At 50.9% G+C, this 25,071-nt stretch overlaps 2 protein-coding genes and 1 pseudogene across 7 annotated transcripts in view; all 3 read right to left on the bottom strand.

Moving 5' to 3' along the window:
* Positions 1-15,659: 15,659 nt before the first annotated feature.
* LOC103887543 lies at positions 15,660-18,228 on the bottom strand (annotated as a pseudogene). The gene has a single exon (XR_651686.3). The product of XR_651686.3 is annotated as an uncharacterized LOC103887543 (transcript).
* Positions 15,660-20,656, bottom strand: LOC101008994. The gene has a single exon (XM_009214724.2). The coding sequence runs from the start codon at positions 18,523-18,525 to the stop codon at positions 18,034-18,036; it is 492 nt and encodes a 163-aa protein (XP_009212988.1). The 5' UTR covers positions 18,526-20,656; the 3' UTR covers positions 15,660-18,033.
* Positions 20,656-25,071, bottom strand: part of CHST3 (carbohydrate sulfotransferase 3) — a 47,396-nt gene continuing 42,980 nt past the window's right edge. For all 5 annotated transcript variants that reach the window (XM_031652261.1, XM_017962959.3, XM_017962958.3 and 2 more), the window contains 2 exons: positions 23,237-23,483; positions 20,656-22,056 (listed from right to left, as the gene is read on the bottom strand). In XM_031652261.1, coding sequence (XP_031508121.1) covers positions 20,760-22,056; positions 23,237-23,394 — 1,455 coding nt within the window. In that variant the 5' untranslated portion in view covers positions 23,395-23,483 and the 3' untranslated portion in view covers positions 20,656-20,759. The remainder of the gene's footprint in view (positions 22,057-23,236; positions 23,484-25,071) is intronic.

Below are 25,071 nucleotides of genomic sequence, written 5' to 3'. Positions count from 1 at the left end.
GTTGGCAGCATGTATTGAGAGATACTAAAATGTAGATTTTTGTTGTGGTTGTTGTTTTGAGATAGAGTCTTACTCTGTTGTCCAGGGTGGAGTGCAGTGGCACAATCTCAGCTCATTGCAGCCTCTGCCTCCTGGGTTAAAGTGATTCTCATGTCTCAGCTTCCCAAATACCTGGGATTACAGGCATTTACCACCACACCGGGCTAATTTTTATATTCTTAGTAGAGACTGGGTTTCACCATGTTGGCCATGCTGGTCTCGAACTCCTGACCTCAGGTGATCCACCCACTTTGACATCCCAAAGTGCTGGGATCAGAGGCGTGAGCCACCATACCCAGCCTAGATGTCCTTTGATGCTAAAGTTCTGTTAACAGAAATGTATCCTAGGAAGATAATAGAATACATGAGGGAAAAACCCCCAGAGATGCAGGTTGTTTTTTTTTACATAAAGAGGTTCATGTTATGCTATTTAGAATAAAACAATTTGAAAGTAAATCTAATGCCCCAGATTAATGAGTAGTGGCACCAAGTGTGACACCTCTGATTTAGTGAGGATTAGATTCAGTCTTGAGTAATAGAACACTCAAAATTAGAGCAACATTATGAAACACAAACTTCACACACATTCCAGAGATAGGCTATCCAAGGCTAGTGTCGTGCCTTATCAAAGACTCAGGAGACTTCTATCCAGTTCTGCTGTGCCCAGTGAATGACTTTTACTCCATGCTCCAATATGGCAGCTTGAGTCTTGCCATTATGTCTGCATTTGAGCTGTCATGAGGTGGAAGAAGCAAAAAAGAGTACCACTCTCCCTTTATGAAATCGCACCTAACGCTTCCACTTACTTTCCATCTTTCCATTGGTTGGACATTAGCCACATAGGTACACCTAGCTGTAAGAGATGCCGGGAAAGAAGATAAGACAATAAAGAAACATCTTTCTTTTTCTTTTCTTTCTTTTCTTTTTTTTTTTTTGAGACAGGTTCTCGCTTTGTCACCTAGGCTGGAGTGAGGTGACACAATCATGACTCACTGCAGCCTCCACCTCCTGGGCTCAAGTGATCCTGCCACCTTAGTTAGCCTCCCAAAGTGCTAGGATTACAGGCATGAGCCACCACGCCCAACCTAGACAGTTGACTTCTGACCCAGAGCCCCAAGGGGTCAGGGCTTTGGAGCTTTACAGCGTTGGGGTTTCATTCCATTTTTGTACCACAAATAAGTCTACAATGATTTTGAGTGTGACTATGTTTTTTATTTTCTAAAAGAGGGGATGGTTTTAAATTTTCCCTTTCAGAGGTGGAGGTTGCAGTGAGCTGAGATCACACCACTGTGCTCCAGCCTGGGCGACAGAGTCAGACTCCATCTCAAAATAAATAAATAAATAATAAATAAATAATTTAAAAAATAAATTTTCCCTTTTAATGTTTTGCCCATTTAATGCTGTTTCTGGGACCACAGGGCCTCAAAGCATGGATGTGAAACTAACCTGACTAGAAGCCTTCCCCACTTCCCTTGCCTGCATTTTACAGATGGTAAAACAGATTCAGAGAGGCAAGAAGGCTTGGCTGCGGGGCTGCACAAACCCAGTCATAAAATGACTTACAGGACTATTGACACCTAGACTTTAAAACTTTCCAGCGATTTTCCTCCCGTCTGAGATAAGGCAATCCTACACCAATTCAACATTTTCTCTCCCTCTCTCTTTTTTTTTTCAATTAGGCTGGGAGGCTCCCGGGGGGAGGTTATGGGCAAAGATGAAGATTTAAGAAAATGAAGATGGAGTCTGCGTGCGCTGGGGCTGGGAAGACTGAGGGGTAGGAATCTGTGTGGAGAGGGCAGGAAGGTATGCGAATCAACACACACATGCACACAGGCACACACACACCTATATGCACATACATGAGCATACATATGCACTTACACGTGCCCTTATGCCAGTTCCCACTCGGCTTGTTTGTATCAGACCCAAGGAGGCAGGATAGGGGTGAGCAGTCATGTCTTCTAGATCAAGGTCTGACAGCACCTACTGTGGCGTCATAAGGATTAATTTTGTTTTAATTTAATTTCTTTTTTTTAAGATGGGATCTTGCTCTGTTGCCCAGGCTGGAGTGCAGTGGCACAATCTCAGCTCACTGCAACCTCTGCCTCCTGGGTTCAAGCGATTCTCCTTACAGGCGCTTGCCACCATGCCTGGCTAAGTTTTGTATTTTTAGTAGAGATGGGGTTTCACCATGTTGGCCAGGCTGGTCTCAAACTCCTACCTCCTGATCCACCTACCTTGGCCTCCCAGAGTGCTAGGATTACAGGCGTGAGCCACTGCACCTGGCTGTCAAAAGGATTAATTAGGATATTGCCTATAAGTGCCTGGCCCAGGAGAGGTGTAATGTGTGTGTCTTCCTCCCCAGTCCTCATTGTGGCTGCTGGGTCAGCGAGCTTGCCTGCCTGATCTCTCTTTGAGGCTCCTCTGAGCAGGATTGGCCAGCATCCATGGGCCACTCCCTTCCTGAATGTACTGGGACCCAGTCTGCAATGAAGTCATTGTTTGAAGCATCTGCTCTTTGTTTGGTAAATCTTCCCAAAGGGGGCTGGAAGCCCACAGCTCCCCTCTGCCGGACCTAGCTGGAGGCAGGGTCCACAGTCTTGCCTTGGCATCCTTGTGATTTATGCCCATGTGGGTCTGGCCAGGCGGAGGGATAAGGGTCATAGGATCTCGGCTGTTCCAAAGACCAAGGCGAGTCACTTTCTATCTGCTCAGTGGTAAGGAAGGCGAGTCATTGGGGATCTCTGCACATAGACAAGACGAGGGAATGTTTCTCCCACAACAAAGGAAAGAAGGGGAGGCACTTGAGAGAAAATCAGAGCAATAAGATGTCAAGGAAACGCAGACTCAGAGCCAAGAGGCGCCACCAAGCGCTCCTGTCCCAGAGCTCAGCCAGAACCGGAGCAAGGCAGGGCCACGTGGAGACGGCTCCTGCAGAGCCGCAGTGGGGCTAAGACTAGGATGTGGAAAGGGAACAGGAGTTAGATGAGGTGGAAGCAGCTGGAGCTTAGCAAGTACTTAACTGAGAGCCGGATGTTTCTGCTTATTTTATACTTTTGTGTTATTTATTATTTTAGAGTCCATGTCCTGCTGAAAGTGCTTACTTTTATAATGTGCTCTCGTAGTAGGTTCTCCATAACTGGCCTTGGTGGTGTGAACCCTGGCTCTTCTGGGATACCCTGGGTGCTTTTAAACAACAGCTGCCGAAGAAACCCCACTCCAGACCAACCAAATCAGTCTCTGAGGACTGGGGGAGGGTGGTGGTTCTCAAAGTTGGACCCGGGGACCAGCAGCATCTGCATCACCAGGGCACTTGTTAAAGTGCAAACTCTCAGGCCCCACCCTGACAACAGAATCCAAAGCTGTTAGGGTGGGGTCCAGAGATCTGTTTTAACAAGGTCTTCAGGAGCAGGGCGTCAGATGTCCAGGAAAGTGTGAGAGCCAGTGGGAGATTTTAGCTTGTGTCCAGTGCTGAAAACCACTGGGTTTGTTTAGTATTGAGTTTGGGGACTCTTTCTTCGCTATTGAGGGGCAGAGTTCAGAATGAGGAAAGCTGGTCTCTCTCTACTCCCTGTAGGGGAAGGGGGATAATGATTTTACCATTCTTTGAACATCTTCTACATACATAAGTGAGAATAAGAAAAATAGATGGCCACAATTAATGTCCCTGACCACTGTTCTATCTCCAACACCAGTAACAAAAGAGATCCACCCCACCCCTGCGCAGGGCAGCCCTGCTAACTCTCCTGAAATGCTAAGAGGTCCAGGACCTGCAAACACAAGGCCTTTTTCTTAGCTTTTGGCACCTCCTTCACAACCCTGATCCTGGAAGAATTAATCGCTCATTTAGAGTAGTGGAGTTGTTGTGGGAAGTGGGTGGCGTGGAAACTTCTAGGAATCACAACTTCTTTTTTTTTTTTTTTTGAGATGGAGTCTTGCTCTGTCGCCCAGGCTGGAGTGCAGTGGCCGGATCTCAGCTCACTGCAAGCTCCGCCTCCCGGGTTTAAGCCATTCTCCTGCCTCAGCCTCCCAAGTAGCTGGGACTACAGGCACCGCCACCTCACCCGGCTAGTTTTTTATACTTTTTAGTAGAGACGGGGTTTCACCGTGTTAGCCAGGATGGTCTCGATCTCCTGACCTCGTGATCTGCCTGTCTCAGCTTCCCAAAGTGCTGGGATTACAGGCTTGAGCCACCGCGCCCGGCCCACAACTTCTTTCATTCACTTCTCTCTCTCGTTTTCAACCTGATGCTCCCGTCAGCCCTTCTGACGCGCTCGTCAGCCACAGTCACTCGGCTTTGTCTCGGGTCATGAGACATCCGGAAGCAGAGGGGCTGCAGCTTCCCTCCAGGCCAGACCAACAGGAGGATGGACTCTAGCTGAAGTTCCATGACCCTTCTGCCCTCCTGGTCTGGGAGGAGGAGCGTGTGTGTGTGTGTGTGTGTGTGTGTGTAACAACTACAAGGTGCCCCCAATCCTGTTCTCCCATATCTGGAAAATCTGTGACCTACATAAAGCCAGCTCCTGCCTAGTGAGGAACAACAGGAAAGGATAGAAACCAAGGGTAGGTGGTCGCTTCCGGAGGCTGCTGCTGGCTCCAATGGGCATGCCTCTGTCTGGCCCATAATCTTGATATCTGAACACATGGGTCTCAGCTCACCTGCCAGATGCGCCCCGGTTCCCACTTGGTTATTCACCATCCTCCTCTTTCCTGCCTGTCTCTCTGCCTCTGTGGATCTTTGCTGGCAACCCCACGGGGTTTCTCCTTGGCTTCTTCTAAGTCTGCTGGGCAAAGGAAGATGTCTTGGATGTATTAAAATCAGCCCCATATTGGGGCCAGATGTTCCACAGCAAGCGAGGTGGTCAGGACTGAAGTCAAGAAGCGAAGTGAGGAAACAAGGAGGCTCCAGTGATGAACGACGGTCTCTCCTCAGCCCTTACTGAAAAATCTCCTTTCTGTCCTATTTTGCTCTCGGTATGAGCTCTGCTCTTCCTCTCCTCCCAAATCAAACATTTGGTGATGCATTTCTGCAAACTTCCACGTCTCGCTCTGGGGCCAGGAGACTGGTGTTTGCTCGGCTGTTTCTTCCAAGCGCTCTCTGCAGAAAAGGGCACGGAGGAGAAAATGCAGGCGTTCTGGCAAGTGTGGGCTGAGGGCCTCACAGCAAGTCTGAGAGCGAGCGCCAGCCTGGCGGGGAAGAGCTGGTGGGGACAGCTCTCGGGGACTCTGGGTGATCACAGGATATGGGCAGAGGCCAAGGCTTATCACCTTCCTAATTGCAAAGGTTATATTAATAATTATAACAGTAATTAGTCATGGTGATAACAGTGACGGTAACGGATAACTGTGGGGAACTGCGCCGGGGCAGCACACGGGATGTATCATGTCACTTAGAGCCTCCAACACCCTCCGAGCTAGGGTCCTGGCTTTATTATTATTCTCTCCATTTTGTACTTGAAGACTGCAGCTCAGAGAGGTCTCAGCTAACCCAGAATGGAATTGGGATTTGAACTCAGGCAGCCTGACTCCGAAGTCCACGCTCTTAACTGCTATGTGATGACACGAGGAATACATGTTTGTTAAAGAAATTGTTAACAATTCAGATAAAGAAAGGGAAAACCATAAAATACTCACCATCTACTGTCAACACTTGGCTTCTTTTTTTTTTTTTTTTTTTTTTTTGAGACGGAGTCTCGCTCTGTCTGGCCCAGGCTGGAGTGCAGTGGCGCGATTTCGGCTCACTGCAAGCTCTCCTCCCAGGTTCATGCCATTCTCCTGCCTCAGCCTCCTGAGTAGCTGGGACTACAGGCTCCCGCCACCACGCCTGGCTAATTTTTTTTTTTTTTTTTGTATTTTTAGTAGAGACGGGGTTTCACTGTGTTAGCCAGGATGGTCTCGATCTCCTGACCTCGTGATCCGCCCACCTCAGTCTCCCAAAGCACTGGGATTACAGGCGTGAGCCACTGCGCCCGGCCGTCAGCACTTTGGTTTCTATCTTTCCAGTCATTTCTCTGTGCAGATACATTCACATTAGAGATAATATTTCATCTCACAAAAATGAGGTCATATAGTGCTTATTGTTTTACAGCCCACTTTTGTCATCTAATGTATCCTAAACATTTTTAATTGTCATGAAAAAAACTGCAGGATCATTTTAATGGCTGCAGAGAATCCATCATATGTAACCATAATTGATGTAACCAGCCCCCTGTCATTCAGCACTTGAGCAGTTTTCCAGTTTTTCACTATTATAAACAACATTTAATGTTTAATGACATTAAATATTAGCATTCAGCCACAGTTACTTCCTTAGGATAAATTCCTGTAACTGGGCTGGGCACGGTGGCTCACGCCTGTAATACCAGCATTTTGGGAGGCGGAGGTGGGTGGATCACTTGAGGCCGGGGGTTAGAGACCAGCCTGGCCAACACAGTGAAACCCTGTCTCTACCAAAACAAAACAAAACAAAACAAAAAACAAAAAAAAAAAAGAAAGAAAGAAAGAAAAAAATTAGCTGGGCACGGTGGCATGTGCCTGTAGTCCCAGCTATTCAGGAGGCTGAGGCAGGAGAATGGCTTGAACCCGGGAGGTGGAGGTTGCAGTGATCCGAGATCGCCCTGCTGGACTCCAGCCTGGGTGACAGAGTGAGACCTTGTCTCAAAAATAAAATAAAATAAAATAAATTCCTGTAACTGGATTTGCTGGATTAAAGGGTATGGAACATGTTAAGATGTTTGATATATGTCACCAAACTGCCCTTCAGAAGTCTCCCATCAGAAGAATGGATGTTTCCCCACACCTTCACCAGTAGTGGGTTTTGTTTTTTTTTTAAGACGGACTCTCACTCTGTTGCTCAGGCTGGAGTGCATTGGCATGATTTTGGCTCCCAAAGTGCTGGGACTACAGGCCTGAGCCACTGGGCCCAGCTAGGTTTTGCTATTTTTTAAAAAAAATATTGCCAGTGTAAGAGGTCACCGTTATTTGGGTTTGCCTTTCTTTGATCTCCACTGAGTCTGAGCTTTTTATTCCTGTGTTTATTTTGGGCTTGCATCTGGAGTGGAGCAGGAGACTTTGTCTAGGAGCTCTTCATGTGGTGTTTCCCTGCCTTTGCCAGCATCACTGGCATCAAAAGCCAAATTCTTTTTTTTTTTTATTTTTTTTGAGACAGAGTCTCACTCTGTTGCCCAGGCTGGAGTGTAGTGGTGCCATCTTGGCTCACTGCAACCTCCGCTTCCTGGGTTCAAGCAATTCTCCCTGCCTCAGTCTCCCGAGTAGCTGGGATTACAGGCGCCCGCCACCACGCCCAGCTAATTTTTGTAATTTTTAGTAGAGATGGGGTTTCGCCATGTTGGCCAGGCTGGTCTCGAACTCCTGACCTCAGACGATCTGTCTGCTTTGGCCTCCCAAAGATCTGAGATTGCAGGCGTGAGCCACTGTGCCCGGCCACAATCTTGTCATTTTTGAAACCAACCCAATTATCCCATAGAACTGATGTTTATGGCTTCTTTGGAATAAATATTGAAATGAAACCTCCCAGTCTTGAAACTTGATAAAGTGACATTTGCCTTATCTGAGTTCATTTCTCAGGAAACCAACCATCAGGTCTTCCAGATAGTATCAAGGAATTGAAACTCATCGGATCTGGACAATGACAGGCCATATTTTCTAAGCCATGATTTCCTAAGCTAGTGCCTGACTGTTGTTGACCAACTCCTCTTCCTTATCCCTCCCTAATTCCTGCTTTCCTAGATGTAGTTACATTTCTTCCTTGCTATATAAACCCCTAAGTTTAGTCAGTCAGGGGGATAGAGTTGAGACTGACCTCCTTGGACGCGGTACCCAGTTGAAGCCTTCTTCCCTGGCAACCCTCATTGTCTTAGTGATTGGCTTTCTGTGTTGTGAGCAGCAGGACCTAGCCCGAACCCCTGTGGTTTCAGTAACAATTTCTGGAAAGGAAAACCATTAGAACTGCCTGTTTTACCCTCTTTACTTCTACCTCCGGCGAGGCTCTTAGCATAACAGTAATCATTTCTGAGTGCTTACTATGCACCAGTCAATTTTCATGCATTAACTTAATACTTACAACAACCCCACGAGGTAGATACCAACTTTATCCCCATTTCACCGATGAGGAAACTGAAGCAAAGACAGGCTGGGTACTTTGCCCTAGGCCACACAGTCATGAAATGGGCAGAGCCAGGACTTGAGAACGGGCAGACTGGCTCCACATTCCACACTCTTATCTTCCATGCCATACTAACACTGACATTTGCAAAGATGGCACATCACTGTGTATTTAAAAAAACATGGCTGGGTGTGGTGGCTCATGGCTGTCATCCCAGAACTTTGGGAACCCAAGGCAGGAGGATCATTTAAGCCCAGGAGACCAAGATCAGCGTGGGCAACATGGCAAAACCCCTTCTCTACAAAAAATACAAAAAAATTAGCTGGCTATGGTGGTGTGCACCTGTAGTCCCAGCTACCCAGGAGGCTGAGGTGGGAGGATTGCTTGAGCCTGGGAAGCTGAGGCTGCAGTGAGCCATGATCATGCCATTGCACTCCAGCCTGGGCAACAGAGTGAGACCCTGTCTCAAAAAAAAAAAAAAAATTCTTCCAAATGCTTCTTGAACTTTATGACCATTAATTAATTAATTAATTAATTCATCCAACCACTGATCTTCTGGGTCAGACACAGTGGCAGGCTATGTGAATGCTGAGGTCAGGAACCGAGGCTTAAACACCCCTCAAAGAGAAAGAGAAGGGCACTGGCATCTAGAAGTAAGACGTCAGCAGCATTCCCCTCTAATGGGCGTCTTGGATTCCTGCTTCCATGAGCAAGTCTTGATACATGTCTTCTCAACCGTTTCCCTGCTCCCCAGCTGAATAGGACACGTGTCGGGAAGTGGTGGGTCAGGCCAAGTGTGAACATGCCACTATTTGGGCTGGTCAGACCCCTCAAGAGCCAGGGCTGGAGGGAGAAGCACTGCCGATTAGCCAATGCTTTGAGTGAACTGATTTAAACCAGGGTCTTCTTGGTCCTAAGGGTCGGTCTCCACGGATAGAGACAGAGGCAGAGGGCATTTTTTTTCTGGGAAGAGAAACTGCTTAAATAAATCACCCTCGAGTCAGGGGAAAGAGAATGTTAAAAAACAGAAGTGGAATGAATAAATACTCCCAAAAGGAACGAGAAAACTCTGCCCTGCTCACTTGTCCACACTCTGGGAATTGCTCCATGGGGTATCTCAGAGTTGGTCCCTGGAACCTCAGTTCTGGTTTTCAATATTTGTCCAGGTTTACAGCCTGCCTGCCTGGCGCTCATGCTGAGGGACTCATTCTATGTGGCCCTAGGTTCTATTACGAGCTCTACTCGGGCCCCCATTCCAGACTTCAAAGTATTTGTTGATTTAGGCTCACTGTGAATCAGGCATGCTCCATACAGCACCCTACCCTTCCCGTCGATATTATCCCCCATTCTACGCGTGAGCCAGCCGAGGCTCAGAAAGGGCAAGTCACTGGTCCAAAGTCACACAGCCAGGACACATTGTTGCTATTCAAGCCTGGAGAAGAGCAGACTCAGGGCAGACTTTGGAAAGCTGATACCCAGGAGACAGCTGGTGCTTGCCCTGTATGATCCCAGAGGGAAGCCTGCGATTCCGGCTTGGGTTTCATAGCATCCACACAGTATCTTCACCCATTTGTATTGCTATTAGGTGGGTGCAAGCAGTTTTTTACATTAAAGTGATGGCAAAAAACCCATGACTTTTGCACCAACCTAATATAATAAAATACCACAGAGTGGGCAAGTTCTAAACAATAGAAATTTATCTCTCAAGTTCTGGAGGCTGGATGTCCAAGATCAAGGTGTTGCAGGTTTGGTGTCTGGTGAGGGATGTTCTCTGCTTCCTGTCTTATTCTGGCTTCTTCTGGAAGGGACAAGTGCTGTGCTGTCACATGGCAGACGGCAAAAAGGAGCGATTGCTCGTTTCCTCCAGCCCTTTCCTAAGGTTGCTAATTCCATTCTTTTTTTTTTTTTGAGACAGAGTCACTCCGTCTCCCAGGCTGAAGTGCAATGGTGCGATCTCGGCTCACTGCAACCTCTGCCTCTCAGGCTCAAGCGATTCTCCTGCCTCAGCCTCCTGAGCAGCTGGGATACAGGGGCCCGCCACCACGCCTGGCTAATTTTTGTATTTTTAGTAAAGATTCGATTTCACCATGTTGGCCAGGCTGGTCTCAAACTCCTGACCTCATGATCTGCCCACCTTGGCCTCCCAAAGTGCTGAGACTAGAGGCGTAAGCCACGGCACCCAGCTGCTAATTCCATTCTTGAAGGCTCTCTCCTCATGAACCTTTCTAAACGTCTCACCTCTTGATACTATCACATTGGTGATGAAGTTTCGATACATGAATCTTGGGGGACATTCAAACCATAGCACACAGCCCATGGGGTCTTAATACATCGGGTGTGAGGTGTGAGGCAAAGGATGGGACAGGAGGATCCAGGCCTGGAATCTGAGGATGAGTGGCATGGGTTCATGTTCCAACACGGCTGGCCATTTCAGCTCTCTGTGCCTCATTCTTCTCTCTGTAAAATAGAATACACTTGATCAGACCAAACCACTCTGCTTCACTCTGCCTTTCAATGGCTCTCTATAGCTCTTAGGAGCAAGTCAAACCTCTTTTACTTAGTACATTCGGGCCCCAGATTTCCTCTCCAGCCTCTTGTCTCATCACCGTCTCGGCCAGAGCAAACTGCTTCTTGGTCTCCAAACTTCCCATGTCCCCTTTATCCTCTTTGCACACACAGTGTCCTCTGTCACTCTGTTGAGCTTTCCTGTGTGGGAGAGAATGGAGCAGCATTTGAGCCCAGGCACTGGGCATTGCCATGCTGATCACAGAGACAGCGTGCCCAAGCGGTCTGCGTGCCCTACAGAGGAGCATGCCCCACCGCGTGCACCGAGGCAGAAATGAGTTGAAAACATTCCAGGGGGGCAGCTCTGGCATGGACTGGATGCAGGCCTGACCCTGTTCACCTCCAGGTGGGAAAACCAGCTGTCCTCTTCCTCCGTGTTTATTCTGGCCACCTGCTCAGATGGGCGGGAGAAGTCTAGGTAGGTGCCGTGAGAGATGGCCAGGGGGTGTTCAGTTCCATGGTGTGCGGACCAGGGAGAGCAACCACCTCATTCCTGAGGTCTAAGCATTAAGAAGCCTAGAGTGTGTGTGTGTGTGTGTGTATATATATATATATATTTTTTTTTTTGGTAGAGATGCAGCTACTGGGGAGGCTGAGACAGGAGAATGGCATGAATCCAGGAGGCGGAGCTTGCCGTGAGCCGAGATCGCACCACTGCTCTCCAGCCTGGCAACCGAGCAAGACTCTGTCTCAAAAAAAAAAAAAAAAAAAAAAAAAAGAGTAGTCTAGAGTGAGTGTTGTCAGGAAAGCCAGCCCAGAACTTAGCATTCCAGGACTTTAAGCCAGGGCTGTAAACCCAAATGCCTATAGTGGCTGGGGAGCTGTCACAGTGAATGGCATGGGAGCCGTGGCCCTCTTGGCCTGACACTTTCTCATGTTGGACAGACATGAATTCACAGAGAAGATATTCTGTTGGAAGTCAAACATCAGTGCAAGTGCTATGATACATGGCAATGGGCATTGCTGCCTCAGTAATTGGGGCGACGGGGGATGGGCAGGTGGGGACTCTGCCCTTCTCCTGTTAAAGAGGCTGCTGCCCCCTCCCACCAGAGCCTATTTTTCCTGTGGGAATGAGAGCACCCCAGGGTGTAGATGTTGTCAGACCGTGCCCTATCCCCTACACCTAACCTTTTACTGTGCTCTGGAAACTTCCAGCCACCTGTATCTTCACCTCTGAGTCTAATGGGTTTTTCCAGAGTTTGGGAATGCTGTTCTGCTGGGGCCAGCGGCTGTGCTGTGAAATTAATACTCTCCTAGAGCAGTCTCAGCCAGAGGCTGCCAGGCACTGGTGTAGGAACCTCCAGACTGCCTCCCCTCACCCCGGGGTGGAGTGAGTCCAAGGCACCGGCTTTACACCGTGGTTCCCGGAGGGATTCGGCTGCAGTTCCCCAAAGTGGCGGCTGGCTCAGCGGCGCAGTCTTGCTGGCTGCCTGCCTCCTCTCCTCCCTTGCCGGACCGTCTGCAGCTCCTAAAGAAACCACTGTGCCCTTGTCCCAGGGTCAGCTGCCGGTGTAACCCAAACCAAGACACCTGATTTTCAAGAGGAGCCTTTTATATAAAATCCCTTCATGTTCAAGTGTTGTCCTTGAATGCCAACTGTTTGTTTTTGAGACAGAGTCTCACTTTGTCACCCAGGCTGGAGTGCAGTGATGTGATCACAGCTCACTGCAGCCTCAACCTCCTGGGCTTAGGTGATCCTCCCATCTCAGCCTCCCGAGTAGCTAGGACTACAGGTGCGTGCCACCACACCGGGTGAATGTTTTGTTTTGTTTCTGTAGAGACATGGTTTCACCATGTTGCCCAGGCTGGTCTCGAACTCCTGGATTCAAGTGATCCGCCTGCCTTGGCCTCCCAGGGTGCTGGGGGTTATAGGTGTGAGCCACTGTGCTGGCCTGCCAGTTGTTAAAAGCAAAAACAAACATGATGTGAGCCACATATCCATGGGGCAAATTAGCCCCATGGTCAAAGGTGTATAGGACTGAGTGTACCTGGGCTTGGCCTGACCCTCTAAACTCTTGGGCACTGTGGCTGTGGTTATCCCCAAGGGTGTACTTTTCAACAACTTGGCTGTCTTCCCCTCTGCATAGGCATGAAATGCATCCCACTGTCACCCTCCCTCCCTTCCTCTCTCCCTTCCTTTCCCAACCTTCCCCTCCCTTCCTTCCTCTTTCTTTTTCTTCTTTTTAAGAGGTGGGATCTTGCCATGTTGACTAGGCTGTTCTCGAACTCCTAACCTCAAGCAATCCTCCCATCTCAGCCTCCCGAAGTGCTAGAATTATAGGTGTGGGCCACTAAGCCCGGCCTCTTCCTCCCTTTTTTCGTTCTTTCCTCTTCTCTTCCCTCTCCTTCCTTCCCCTTCCCTCCCTTCCTTCTTTTTCCCCCTTCTAATTTTCTTGGGCGGGCCTCTCCTGCTGGGCACTTACTACCTGCTTCTTCTTCCAATAAACGGCCGGCCCACAGCATTCAGCAAAGATTTTACTAGCTACCAGAGGATTACACCTCCAGGAAACCTATTTACTGCTGGTAACCTTTGTCCTACTGTTTCAGAAATGGCTCCTTTAAGAGCGATCTCAAACTCCTATTTCTCAGATAAATAGTATCCTGTGGTGTTTATACCTGGCTTGGTTCTCTAGAGTCCCCACTCTCTGTGGGGAGTTCCACATCTTTTGGATCATGCCACGGAGGCCCCACAGTGTGGGTTGAGTTGAGGAAGCCAAGAACCAGGGAGGTTTGGGGACAGCAAGTCTCAGGGCCTTGAATCCTGGCCCACAGTGCCCCTGAGACTGCTGTAATCTCTGAGGGCTCCTCTTACCCTGGCAGCTCGGGGAGGATGGCGTGAAGGGGGATGGGCCTTAAACCCAACCCTGGATTTTTTCTCCCAGCCAACTCACCCACCTTCTAATGTCTGCTTAGGGTGGCTTTTGGTTCTACACACTTCCAGCTGCAGGCTGCTGATAGCTACTATCTGCAGAATGACGGAGTCTTGGCTGGGTGTAGTGTCTCACGCTTATAATCCCAGCACTTTGGGAGGCTGAGGCCGGCAGATTGCTTGAGCTCAGGAGTTTAAGATCAGCCTGGGCAATGTGGTGAGATCCCATCTCTACAAAAAATACAAAAAAGCTAGCAGGTGTGGCACATGCCTGTGGTCCCAGCTACTTGGGAGGCTGAGGCAGGAGGATTGCTAGAGCCTGGGAGGTCTAGGCTGCAGTGAGCTGTGACTGTGTCACTGCACTCCCACCTGGGTGACAGAGTCTTAAAAAATAAAGAAGGCCAGAGTCTTGAAAAACACTGTTGTTTGGGAAAAAAAAAAAAAAAGCTTTTCATGATAAAGGAATTCCGTAAAAATGGTTCCTTCTAGGAGGTAATCTTTAACGCTGGGTGAGTCAGGAGAGTGGCCTGCGTGGAGCCTGTAATGGCAAGTGTGCACCGTAACTTCCCAAGAGCAGCCCTGTGACCACAGTTTCTCCAAACACACTTGGGGACGCTGCTGCAGGCTCCAGGGCTGGGCCAGTGCTGGGCCTGGCAGGGCTCTGTGGGCAATGGCACAGGTCCTTGACCCCCGTCCCCTGCTGATCAAACTGCTTTCCAGAGAGTCCCAGCCGACTCTCCCTGTCCCAGAGAGCGCACCGGGCACTTGGTTCCCTCCCAGGGTTGAGTAAATTGGGGTGTAGGAAGGAAGACTGAGGATCCCGAAGGGGTCTGGGGGTGGGGGAAAGGGGGAGGAGGAGAGATGGTTTCGGCCTCGTGGCTGAGGGGTGGGCAGGTGGGGAGGCGTCCAGGCTTCTCTGCTCTGTGATTAGTGCAATTTGTTTCCCCAGGGGGTCATTTGTGGTAGGAAACACAGCCCAGAAATTAAACTAACTATATCTAGTCCCCAGAGTAGGGGAGACAGCAATAGCACCTGGCTGGGATGGACAGCTTCTGTTCAGGTCGGGATGACAGGTACCAGCTCAAATACTTTAATGGGCAGGAGGGAGCTGGCTTGAGCTTCCCAGGCCTGGACTGGGTGAACTGGCAGAGACACAGGTTAAGATTTGGGGAGGGGGCCTGTTCCCTCACATTGAGCCTTTCTGAGTCTTCACTCCCTCACTCCAGGAGCCACTGTTCCCATGCTCAGCCCTCCTCTGCCTCTTCCTGCAGCTGCTGGTCCTGCTACCCCTGTGTCCTGAGACCCACAAAGCCCCACCAGCTCTGGCTTCTGTGTTCCAAAACGAGCTCTCTCCCTTCTCCCTGGGGAACACCCATGCTTTGTAGGCAGCTCTTGGGAGACAAGCAGGGCTGAAATATAGTAAGAACTGAAGTTGTTATGACAGATGTAACTGCAATTTAAAAGGACTCCATTCAATTTCTTAGCTGAAAGGGTCCTTGGCAATCTTCTCATGTGTTTTTGGAGATTTAGTTGAAGGCCAAATAAATCTGAAATGCTATCTGAACATGTAAAGCAGATCAAAACACACTGTGGCTCTCGTGGAGAGCGTGCCACCTGCCCTTTCAGCTGACTTTTGAATCCCTAATGGGGCTTTTTGGGAACAATGTGAACAACTGATTATACTTTCATTCTAAAAGGAAACTGGTGTCCAAGTAAAGGCAGTGACTCATCCAAGGTCACACAGCCAGACAGTGGCAAAGCTAGGACTCATCCCCAGGCCCCCTGACCGCTGGCCCAATGCACCTGTCTCTGCCCCCAAATACCTGGGTTTTCTCTCTCTCCCCCCAGCGCAGTCCCCACCAGCTCTGCCAGCCTGGTAACGCAAGGAACATTCATCCTGCCCATACTCCCCTAGTGCCTTTGATCCTTTGGGAATGGGCAGGGAATGGATTCTCTGTCCTGCTTCATGCTGGAAGTCACCTCCCTTCCGTCAATTAAAAAAAAAAAATTGTGACCCAATTGCTGCTGAGAACAAATGCAAAGGAAAAGGCAGAGACACGCTGCAGGTTTTGCTCGTTGCATGTTTTCATCTTTAATTAAATAAGTCAAGTAGGCCATCAGGAGATGGGTTCACATTCTATTCTGCAAAGCAGGCCCTGACTGCCAGTGGCTGCCAGCTCTCTGAAGGGCAGCCCCAGCGTTTCCAGGAGACGGCAGATTGTCTGTGGCCATGGCAAGGACATCTGGGACGACAGTGACAGCAGTGGGGCTGGGAGCAATGTGGAACGGCACCAGAGGCTGAGCAGAATGAGCTACATGCTACACATACACGTGGATGCATATGTACATACCGTGGCAGTATATGCCGTGAAGCGGTGTCTCGTACCATGCAGACATGAAATAGCACACAGGGCTGAGGTGTTGGCAAAAAGACAGTGTGCAGGACCTGGGAGGGAGCGGGGGAGCCAGGCAAATTTGGACTAGACTATACAGCCGAGATGGAGACTTCAGGGGGTGCCCTGTTCAAACCAATGGCAGAGGACGCAGACCACCTGGGTCATTGTATCCCCCCAGCAAAGTACCTGATCCACAAAGTACCTGATCCAGCAAAGTACCTGATCCACAAAGTACCTCACATGAGCTAGGCCCGTGAGGATGGCACCATGTCTGTAGCCTTGGAAACATGTAACAAATTTGTCCCCCATACAGTTGTGGGGTGCCAAAGGACACGAGACCAAAGGATCTTGAAGCTCTTGAGACATGTGAAGTTGCCAATTCTGCTTTGTGCTTTTGAGGTAAAGAGCAGCTTCCACTGTCTCTGAAACTGCAGCGAGTTGAGAGGTGATGCGGCTGCATTTAGGAAGTCCTGGATCCTCTCCCTTCCATCTGGCTGCGCCTTGTCCTAGAAGCTTCACAAGCAAACCCATCAACTCAGGAGCCCTGGATTTCAGCAGGCGGTCCTTCTATCAGCTTGTACAGATCTGTAAGACACACTTGGCTTGTGAAGGTGTCTACTCCTACCCCACCCCGCTTTCTCTCCCCTTAGCTCTCCTTGCCTCAGGTATCAGCCTTTGAGATCTGGCTTCGCTTTCTGACTTTGGGAATGGGGGTGGGAGGGGACCGCCTTGAGGACACAGCTATTCAGTCTTCTGCTCCTGTTCTAGCAAGGGACAAGTCCTACAGTCAACTGGTCTCACCATGTTGCCCAGGCTGGTCTCCAACTCCTGGGCTCAAGCAATCCTCCCACCTTGGCCTCCCCAAATGTTGGGATTACAAGCCTGAGCCACCGCACCTGGCCTATACGGTCAATAGACCCCAGCATAGCAGAGGATGACCTGGGGCTGGAAGACTTTAGGGTCAGGATATCTCCTCTACCACCCAGGCCAAGAATCAACCTTCTGGGAAGGACCTCCTGCTGGAGCTCCTTCCATTGCCAGACAGATAGATGACCAAGATGGGAGGGAAAGATGTTGTGTGATGCCGGTGCCTCCGTTCTGTGGGGTTTGGTCAGCAGCTGCTCCCCTACGCCAGCCTCTGGCAGTACCTCCCAGGCTGAGGGTGCTAGCAGACAGGAAGTAAACTTGTTATTAAACATCTCTTTTCTGTTTATTTTCAAGTGCATGTATCGCAGAGGGACAAAAGCCTAAATTTGCTTTATATTTCTAAGCTTTTGGAAAATAAATCGGTGACCACCTGCGGTGTGTGTGTGACAGAGACGGGCTTCTGTGCACACGTGGGCTTCTCCTTCCCTCTCTACGGGGACCTGGGAATCCTGCCCTCCACTAATTACTCCCAAGGACCCTCCAGGGCCCTTATCCATTCCTCAATTTATGAACAGGCCCCAAGGGGAAGATGGGAACAGGCAGAGCAGGGACAGCCTGTGAGCGCTGGATGCTGCTCTGTCTCACCAAGGCCTGGAATGTTCTGAGCCATTTCTATAGGCTGGGCCGCAGAACTCATCAATAAGAAAGAACATGAGTAAACACTCATAGCTGAATAGTCCTCTTGTGCTGGGGAGGCTGGCGGCCAGTGGAGAGAGGCCTCAGCTGCTCCCTCTGTCTCCGGGCAGGTGGGCAGTTTGCAGGGGAAGGCTTCTGGCAGACAAGCTGGAACAGAGGAGAAACCAGGGCCAGCCTTGCTAGAAAAGGAGGCCCGGCCCCCAGCGCTTCCATCTTCTCCATCCCAGCTCCAAGCTGAAAATCGTGTCCACGTGGATGACTCCAACCACATCCACAACGTGTCAAGCCAATAGTCACACCACATTGTCCTTCCCCAAACCCCAACGGTTCCCAGAGCATCGCTGAGTCCCAGGGGAATACATTTCCAGGAAACACCCACACACTTGTGACCGGTCTCAAACACCCGGGCAGAGGTAATATAGCAGCAAGGGCCCTGATGTGGCATCTCAGATAAACATGAGAGAAACCAAGGGATCTCAGATCTTAAACAACGTGCCAGGGCCATCGTGGTGCTGGCACTCCGGCTTATTCTCCTCTGGTGTTCTGAATCGTCTTCTGGTGTCCGTGCATGAACAGAGTGTGTGAATGGTTTCTATTGTTATTTTCTTTCTTGATTCGGGTACAGCGTTGAGTCCCTGCAGATAATAAGGTATTTTCTGTCTCTTCTTTTCACAAAATAAATAAATTAAGTCAACTTGCAGTGTGCACATTGTCAATGTCCTGAGAAGTCCCAAAGGCCCATTCTTGGTACCATCCTCAGAGAGCGGAGTGGGAGGTCTTGGCCCAGAGTAAGAAGGAGGGATAAAGTCTGCTGTCCACAATAGCAAGGCCCCTAGGAAGAGCCTTGGATGGAGGTGGCTGCTCTCTCCCCAGTCCCAGCACCCCCCACCTCTACATGGGGAACAGAGGAGGGAGCAGTGAGGAGGCTGGGGAAGAGCAGCCAGCACTTCTGAGCCTGCCAGAAACATCCTGGCCCCATGGTCACCTTTTCAGAGCTGGTGTTCCTTTGAACTCCAAATTAGAACCATGTCTCTGCACAACTTACTCTTGGCCTCTAAAACCAAGAGTGTTGGGGTGTTCAGGCAAAATAGCAAAAGAAAAGAAAAAAAAAACCCAAGAGTGGAGAACTCCTTGAATGACTGGAGTCCACAGTAACAGAGACCCAGCAGCTCAAATAGGCTGATGATTGCAAATCCCATGAGACGGTTACTGGCCTCCCCTTCTCCAATGGTGGCTTCCTGCCAGGACACACTCTTCCCTCCCCCACGGCAATGCTGGACTCATTCTGTATTCCCCAGTGTCCGTATTACTCAACCCAAAATGCAGCCCTCTGGGTTTACAATGGGCCGTATCTGACAGAGAAATTGTCCAGGAAACCAGAAACAGGGCTGGGCAGCCCTCGGCAAACCCTTGCAAGCTCTGGACACTGAGTTCTGCTCCTGGGTTTGAGGTGGGAGTGGGGAAGGGCTTCTACTCTGGGTATACTTGCTGCTTGATCATGAGGCCTCTGCCCACCCAGGAAACATGTTAGGGCCTGTGAGGGATTTTCAAATCCAGCTTCTTCTCAGGGAGGGGCGAGGGCTGCAAATCTCTGCTGCTCTGGACACTAGGCCAGAACGCTGGTGGCTTTGAGATTCATCCCACATGGGGTTCAAACAGAAAAGCCCATAGGGCACTGTGGCCTGCCACGCGGCCACCTCTCCTCGCTCCTCCTGGGGAAGGCTCCTCCTCCTGTCCTCTCCCTCTGCCAGGAGCCGAGTGCTCCCTGCTGGTGTTCCCCAGCCTCCTTCAAGCCCTCAGGCCCCTACTGCTTGGGAGAGGCGCTCCTGCAGAAACAAAAGCAAAAACACAGCCACAAAACAAGAAAGACACCAAGCCATAAATAACTTAAAAACCCCAAATAAAACACCCAGCACATCCTGCATTGAGCAATACTCTTCCCAGAGCCCTAAGGAGGAATTCCAGGCACTGGTTGTAACCACGGCAACCAGCTGGCCGACCCTGTCCACGAGGGAGAAGGCGGGCTTCTCAGGGAAGGGGTGCATCCTGGCGGGACTTCTCCCCCACGGGTACTCTGTACTTTCCTCTTGGCCCTGACCCAGATGAGGCCTGGCTGGAAATGGAAGGCCCCATGAGCTGCCTTTTGCCTGCAGGGACCACAGCTGCCTCTCCCTGCCAGGCCTGAGGCAGCCTTCAAATATGGACATGTTCGGGAGCGAGCCAAGCTGGACGGGGCCTTTGGCTGCACCATTTCAAAACATCCTGCCTGCCAGCCGCAAGGATGTGGATAGGTCAGAGGAGGTAGCCATGAGAACCTAAGGCGGGCAGGGGCTTTGAACGCTGCAGTTCTGAATCCGCCGTTCAGTCCCAAACCTGGCCAGGGAACCGTGTCATGTCATGGCCCTTTAACGCATTTCCTTCCCCTGCCCTGCCCTCGAAATAATCCTACAAATGTAATCACAGGCTCCTCTGAGGTGTGTGATACAGAAAAACCCTGTAGGCATAAGCAGCGAGGAAGCTTGTCTGCATAGATGTGTGTGCACTTGTGCCTTTATGAGGCTTGTCTGAGTGTGGCGTACATGTATGCATGTCTATACGCATGTGTGTGTTTTTCAGCTCGATATGGGGCCCAGATTCACCCAGCCATTCCATTCATGAAAATGCTGAATCGCTCTGTACTGGTTGGTAAACAGCCACTGTCACCTCAAATGAGCCTCAAAGGCCACCTTTGACACCCAGGGCTGTCCTGGCCCCTCCTCCAAGGACCCACCCAGATTCCAGACTTCACCATCCAGACAAGAAACGGTTAACACCAAATAAAGTAGGAGGTCTGACTGTCACTGGTCAGAGCCTTGCCCCTTCTGGTTGTTAAATATTTGGACTCTGGCCTGCAGGGTCTCCAGGCACAAATGTATGTTTCTCTGAGATCGAAGCTTGCCAACAGGCCCGGGCCTGCCTGGGCCTGCTCAGGAGGCTGCAACCCCTTGGGTCTGGGTGTGATGGCCCTCAAGGGGACCGGACACTGTCCTGTTCTCCGCGATTAACCCTGGGGCCACCGCTTTGGCGGAGCGCTGGCTGGGGGCCCTACTGCTACAGGAGGCGCTGCCCGCTCACGGCGCTGCGCACCCGCCCTCTGCGAGGGCTGCGGCAGAAAGGCGGGGCAGGCCTTTCACGAGGAGGGGCACACGGGGCCCCGGCGCCCCTACGTGACCCAGAAGGTGCCCCGCTCCTCCAGCAGGCTGACTGAGCGGTTGGTGAGGGCGGCGGCGTCCCGCGCCAGTTTGTAGCCGAAGAGACGCATGGCAGGGCCGCAGGCGGCCTGCACCACCTGGGCCAGCTTGAAGGGCATGCTGAAGCGCCACTTTTCGAACTGCTCCGAGGAGTTCTTCTGCGTGGAGTAGATGCCGCTGCCGTCGTGGGCCGCCTGCGTGTTCTTCTGGATCCAGTCCTCCACCTGCGGAGTCAGGGGGATGCCGGCAAAGCGGTACATTTCGCGCGCCTTCTGCAGCGGCCCGCGCGCCACGTCCTCATAGCGCACCAGCATGTAGCGGCCCCGCAGCCAGGCGGGCTGCCGCAGCCCCAGCTCTGCGGACAGACGGATGCTCTCGCAGTTGCCCCGCAGCCGCTGCACCTCCTCTTCCCTCAGGCCGTCCTGGCCCTCGTCGTCCAGCCACTTCTTCCAGGTCTTATACTTGCCGGCGAAGGCCACCATGCGCGAGGCCAGCACGGCCCGGGGGTCGCGCACCAGCTGGATGACGCGCAGGTCCAGGCGGGGGTCCTCGGCCAGCGGCTGCAGGAACTCCAGCTGCCGGATGCGCACCGCCTTGAGGGCCATGTGCTCCTTGCGGCGGCAGGCCTCGGCGGCCAGCGTCACGTTGAGGGGGCCGCAGCGGCGGTTCTTGCAGTGGTACTTCTCGAAGACCTTCTTGACGAAGGGCGTGCAGACGGGGTCCTCGCACAGGGAGCGGCTGGAGCCCCGGCGGAACATGAACTCGGTCAGGTGGTCCTCCGGCAGCGGCGTGATGAAGTGCTCCAGCACGTACAGGTCGCACAGGAAGAGCTGCTTGAGCACGTCGCGGTACACCAGGGCCGAGCCCGCGGCGTTGGCGCCCCCCGGCTCGAAGGACACTGTGCGCTCGATGTGCCACAGTGGCTCGAAGAGGTAGAAGATGTTGCCCTGCTGGTTGAAGAATTCGCCCACGAACGAGGAGCCGGTGCGCGTGGTGGCCATGAGCAGCACGTGGCGCCGGGGCCCAGCCACGGCCGGTCTGGGTGGCTCCTCCTTTCCCTCCTCCTCCTCTTTCTCCCCTGCGGCCTCCACGGCTGGCTCCACACCCAGCTGCAAGCTGAGGTTGCGGAGACGGCTCTGCAGCTGGGAGAAGGCTGAATCAAGCTCGCTCAGGGACAAGAGAGATGCGTTCTCAGCTAAGACCAGGGCGGGGTCGGTGCTGTTGGCATCTGCCAGAGCCTGGGGGATCTGCTTCAGCTTGTCTGAGACCCTGTGAGGACAAAGAACATCAGGGTCAGTGGCTGACTGGGGACCCCGTCTCCTGGGCAACCCGAAGCAGTCCCCCAAGCAGATGAACAAGATCTGTCTCAGTTGGGTTTCCCCAAAAGCAGACTTTCAGGCAAGGATTTGTGCTTAGTTTATTTGGGACATGATCACAGGAAGAACTGGATAGGGAAGTGAGGCAGGGGAGGAAAGAGGTCCATGACAGATATGCTGCTAGAAGCAGGTGTGGGCATCAGAGGCTCAGTCTGATGGGAATCTGGGGGGACATTTACTCCCGAGTACTTCCGGCTTGCCAGTGTGCTGGTGGCGAGAAAGCTCTCAGGTGCAGAGCTGTAGGGGCTTGCAGTAGAACCCAATAGGCACAAGTTAGAATGGTCCTTGCTCAGTGACCCAAGTGGGGCATTGACAGTGTCCACTGTATTGCCCAATCCCTGACCCACCCATCTTAGCTAACGCTTTCTTGCAGGGCTTGTGCCTGGGAGGAGAACAGGCTAAGAAATCTTTCTACATCTAACAGGCCCACTGCACATAGCTGTATGCTGCCAATTCAAAGAGGTAAAGGGGCGTTCCCAGGGTAGCCTATTTGAGGGACATGCTCCTGGAGTTGAGCAGTACACAGCCTGGCAGCTGCACATGGCAGCCCTGCCCATCAGAGTATCCATACTAGGACCTTGCCTTTCCACGGGTTCAATGACATCAAGACTTCTATAGGGGATGTGCTGCTAATGCAAGGCCAGGAAGTAAATTAATAGTAATAGTCGCAGCCAGCAAATACTGGACACCAACTATGTGCCAGGCACTGGGCTAAATGCTTTTACATTTTCTCATTCACTCTTTACAACAATGCTGGTCCCATCATTAGCCACATTTTACAGAAGAGGAACTGAAGACTCAGAAATGTGAAGTATCTTGCCTAACCTTTCACAGTTGTAGAGGGCCAACACGGGGGACTCCAACCCAGGCTGTTTGAGTCCAGAGCCCAAGTCTCGCCCCTGTGCAGTCATGAGGACGTGTGCAGAAGCCACTGCCTGGGACACAGGAGGGGCCTGGGGATGGCTTGTTGAAGGAATGCATTTGCAGGTCCACAGAGAGCCCTGCAGTTACCTCCCTGTCCCCACCCACCCCACCTTGAAAGGAAGATGAAGACTTGGGCTTGCAACCCTCACCTTGATATGATTTTATTTTCCTTTTCGATGAAGACAAAAACTATCACCACAAAAACCAAGAAAAGAGCGTATTTGCTTCTCATCTTCAGGCTGTGCAGAAAGTCCCGGCAGTCCTGGGGCAAAGTGAGTCCTTTCTCCATGGGGAAAGGTGGGGCCATGGGGGTTCCTCGGGCCGGCCTTGGACACTCAGCTCAGGGGCATCACTCAGGACCCGGCTTGTCGTCTTCAGGTGGGGGACACCCTCATCCTGTGGAGAGACAGGTGGTCAGAACACCCTTGTCTGTACACGAGGAATGCAGAGGATGTTTCTCCACCAGACTTTTGAGGATCTCAGCCCTGGTTAGCAGCCAGGGCCCAGACCCACTCTCCAGACATAATGTGCCCCAGAGAGACTGAAGGTATCTTTAATAGGTTGTTTAAAATGCTAATGAACCATTGGGTTCATCCATCCCACCTCCATCAGTTTCTCCCTTGACCTCACACATCAAAGGCATGTGCATGGAAAAGAATAACCCTTGTAGCATAAATGTTATAATATCAGAAAGAGTGCAAATACCTAAATGAAAATGGTGGAGCATCCAGGTAATGGATTTTTATGTGGCCACAAAGAATAATGAGGTGGATCTATAAATGTGAATGATCCAGAAAATACATGAGAACACACACACACACACACACACACATATACACACACACAAGGTGCAGACCCTGTGCTTATGCAGGACAGGGCTTCCCAACCTCAGCACTGTTGCCATTTTCCACCAGATAAGTGGGGATTGTCCTGTGAATTATAGAATGTTTGACAGCATTCTTGGCCTCTACCCACTAATTGGCAATAATTGTTTGTTTGTTTTTGAGACAGGGTCTCACTGTGTTGCCCAGGCTGGAGTGCAGTGGCATGATCATAGTTTACTACAGCCTCAACCTCCTAGGCTCAATTGATCCTCCCACCTCAGCCTCCTTAGTCACCACAAGTGCACACCATCACACCCAGCTACTTTAAAAAATTTTTTGTAGAGATGAGGTCTTGCCATGTTGCCCAGCCTAGTCTTGAACTCCTGAGTTCAAGCAATCCCCCTGCCTTGGCCTCCCAAAGTGCTAGGATTATAGGCACGAGTCACCATGCCTGGCACCCCCTGTTCATCTGTAACCATCAAGTATCTCCAGACATTGCTAAGTGTCTCCTGGGGTGGGAAGGTGGGGGGGTGCCAAATCATCCCAGGTGGAGAACCTCCGAAGTAGCAAGATCCCATTCGGAAACAAATGCCGGGAAAAAAATATAGATGCGGGATACAAATGGACTCTGGCTGCAGGAAAACGCAAGGCCTGGTAACAATGGCTGCATCTAGAAGGTGGACAGGTAGGTGGAGAGAGAAGGTGGAGTGAGGCTTATGTTTGCTATGTAACACTGTGCCTTGTTACACATTTTACCATGTGTATGTGTAAATTATAAAAAATTAACGAAAGAAAAAATACCATAGTGCATAAATTCTACCTAAATCCTTAACATGGCCTCAGCCTTCAGGTCTCCACTTTCTAGGCAGCCTTCCCCAGGCTATGTTAGGGCTCCCTACAGCCCCACCACTGTACAAAGATTATCGTGAGCACTGGGGCTTTGTCATAAAGCCATAAAGCAACAATTGTTCAATACTGAACATCCCTTCAGGCAGGACAGGGAGTTTGTCTGGGCCCCTCATTATCTCTCAATTCTGGGCCAGGCAAGAGATATACAGTTGGTGAACAACAGATGGATAAAGGAAAAAATGACTCTCGACTAAAATAGTATGTATCATTATTATTATTACTTTGAGATGGAGTCTTGCTCTGTCGCCCAG

The sequence above is a fragment of the Papio anubis genome, chromosome 11, assembly GCF_008728515.1.
Source record: "Papio anubis isolate 15944 chromosome 11, Panubis1.0, whole genome shotgun sequence".
Classification (NCBI taxonomy): domain Eukaryota; kingdom Metazoa; phylum Chordata; class Mammalia; order Primates; family Cercopithecidae; genus Papio; species Papio anubis.
This window is presented reverse-complemented; position numbering and strand designations above follow the sequence as displayed.

Coding starts and splice junctions, on each gene's coding strand:
- LOC101008994 (XM_009214724.2), bottom strand. CDS start 18,525: ATGTTTCTGGCAGGCTCAGAAGTGCTGGCTGCTCTTCCCCAGCCTCCT.